The sequence below is a fragment of the Nematolebias whitei genome, chromosome 10, assembly GCF_014905685.2.
Source record: "Nematolebias whitei isolate Nwh7 chromosome 10, NemWhi1, whole genome shotgun sequence".
Taxonomy (NCBI): domain Eukaryota; kingdom Metazoa; phylum Chordata; class Actinopteri; order Cyprinodontiformes; family Rivulidae; genus Nematolebias; species Nematolebias whitei.
In genome coordinates, this window is record NC_056507.1 from 31,058,269 (window position 1) to 31,061,064 (window position 2,796).

Sequence of the window (2,796 nt, forward strand, 5' to 3'; positions counted from 1 at the left end):
TTCAATAAGTTTAATAAATTTAATAAGATTAATAAGTTTAATAAGTTTAATAAGTTTAATAAGTTCAATAAGTTCAATAAGTTTAATAAGTTTAATAAGTTTAATAAATTTGATAAGTTTAATAAGACGATGTTTGTTCCCTTTCTGCAACCCCCCACTCTGAAGTGACTGGTCATTTGTGAAGTGCTGTTCTAAGAATCATCAGTAATCCATCAGCTGTGACATCATAGAGCAGACGTCTTGTCCAGGCTATAGTGGGGGCTTGTTTTATTGTTCTTCGTGGTTTAAACAATGTTTTCTCAAAAATGACATACAGTGTGAAAGAACACTACATTAGCTAATATTAAACTTCTACACTTTGACATAATTTTACTGTTTAATTTGTCACTGCTCTCAACTGAACAACAGCCATGTTACTATATGTTATATGTTACATTTATGTTACGTTGTGGCACGGTGGCACAGTTGGTAGAGCTGTTGCTGCTCAGCGAAAAGGTCGCTGGTTTAAATCCCGGCCCGGGCCATTTCTGGGAGGAGTTTGCATGTTCTCTCCGTGCATGTGTGGGTTTTCTCCGGGTACTCCAGTTTCAGGTAACTCTAAATTGTCTCTAGGTGTGAGTGAGAGAGTGAATGGTTGTTTGTCTCTATGTGTCTCTGTGATGGACTGGAGACCTGTCCACGATGTCCCTCGCAGTGAGTGATGGCTGGACATGGGAACCAGTGACCCCCCGTGACCCAAAAAGGAAGAAGCAGGTAAAGATGATGGATGGATGTTGCGTTATGTACCGTACAATGCCTATGAAAGTATTCACCCCCGTGTTTTACATTTTTATTGCTGTTATAAATCAATCAATGTACACCGGCTGAAAAAAAGAAGGAAAAACGCTTCAATGTCAAAGTGAAATCAAATCACTACAAAGTCCATCCATTCATGATCTTTATCCGCTTCTTCCTTTTCGAGTCGTGGGGGGTCACTGGTGCCCATATCCAGCAGTCACTGTGCGAGAGGCGAGGGACACCTGGACAGGTCGCAAGTCCATCACAGGGCTTACTACAAAGTAATACTTAATAAATAAAAGTATGTAATGTAAAAATTATTGCATAAATATTCCTCTTGTTTAAAGTGACTGTTCTAATTAAACTCAGAGAAAAGATTATTGCAAAGAACAAAAGATTTCCAAAGCCTTAAGCATCACCAGGAGCTCTGGTAAATCCAGCATCAGGTCAGGTCAAGTCAGGTCATCTGGATGGTTTTTTGTTGTTGAAATGTTTCGTTCCTCATCCGAAGGACTTCATCAGTCCAAGGAACTGCAACAAACTCAGTCCCATAATTGGCTTACTCACATAGTGGGCCAACTAGTTTTATGGTGAAAGGATGGTTTCTGGAGTGCGCCCTCTTCCCCATCGGCTCCTCTGAGGCAGCCGCAGCCAAAGTGGTTCAAAACATCAAAGTTCATGCTCAGTAATCCAGGTAGAAGATCCAACAAAGTTCAGTCAGGTCCTCTGGACGGTTTCTTTTTGTTGAAATGTTTCGTCCTTCATCCAAAGGACATCATCCTTTGTGTGTGTGTGTGTGTGTGTGTGGGGGGGCTCCAGAAACCATCTTATCATCATAAAACTGGTTGGCCCACTATGTGAAAAAGCCAATTATGAGACTGAGTTTGTTGTGGCTCCTCAGACTGATGAAGTCCTTTGGATGAATTATTAAAACAGATTTCGAGTACTGCTTGTGTTGTAGTTCTCATTATTTAGGTATTACTGAGTTTTGTACTTCTGTCATCAGAATTATACATATTGTACCTGCAACTATCATTCGACTGCAAAATGAATATGAACATATCTATATGAACCTGTATTTCTATATCTGTGCAACAGTTTTAGATCTGATTAAAACTCATAAAAAGTGGAAGATTAGCTTTAGGAATATATCAACTGCAGTTCTACTCAGATAAAATGAGAAGCCCTGACAGTGTGTGTTTCACTGTATCATGATATTCTTCATGTAGGTGTTTAGGGTCATACAAATCCACACATGCTGCTCACCCATCTGAAATATGTTCCCACGCTGTGAAAGCAGGAACCTGACGTGGTTCTTCTCTCAGGTCCGTCTCTCTGGAGCAGAAAGCGTGCCGGGGCTCCTGTCAGCACACCTCCTGCTCCAGCTGTCTCCTCCTGAGACGGCCCTCCTGCCATCACACCTGCGGGGCGTCTGATTCCACCTGCCTGCAGCACTTTGGGAGGTGTGTGCACAATCACCTGAGAGAGCTGTCACTTCCTGTCTGCAGCAGCGACCTGCAGGTGGGAACGCACCCAGAAGAACCGCTCAAACACGTTCTCCGTGCTGCGATACTAAAATGAACTCTTTTTATTCCTGTTCATTCAGAGCACCACTGAAGGGACGTTGGTGTGTCTAGTTCCTGAATGTTCTCATCCAAACACGAGCAGGTAGTCGCTGGTGGAAGGAGAAGAAACCACGAGGACTTCATGTGCTCAGCGTGGAAAAAGGCAGCTATCTGGTGAAGAGCATCCATTTGAAAATACTTTGTACATTTGCATTTTATAACTTAAGTCTGAATAAAAACTTACAAAATGATAAAGGAACATGGTCAAACACTTTATTTGTAGGAGACGGCCGTCTTCTTTAAATTAGTTCTAGTTTTAGTTGAATTTGAGCGTTTTAAGGGAGATCAAGGTCTACATGATGATACCTGCATATTTAATAGCAGACGGACAGTTTGACTTTAAATATCAGGTAAAATACAGGTGTACTTATGATGCTGCACACATTTAACAGAA

The 2,796-nt window shown here is 41.5% G+C and overlaps 1 protein-coding gene across 1 annotated transcript in view; it reads left to right on the forward strand.

Annotated features, from left to right (window-relative positions):
• si:ch73-330k17.3 (IGFBP domain-containing protein) overlaps window positions 1-2,358 on the forward strand; it is a 4,116-nt gene extending 1,758 nt beyond the window's left edge. Inside the window, exon 3 of the mRNA XM_037683707.1 lies at window positions 2,103-2,358. Coding sequence (XP_037539635.1) covers window positions 2,103-2,358 — 256 coding nt within the window. The remainder of the gene's footprint in view (window positions 1-2,102) is intronic.
• Window positions 2,359-2,796: the final 438 nt, after the last annotated feature.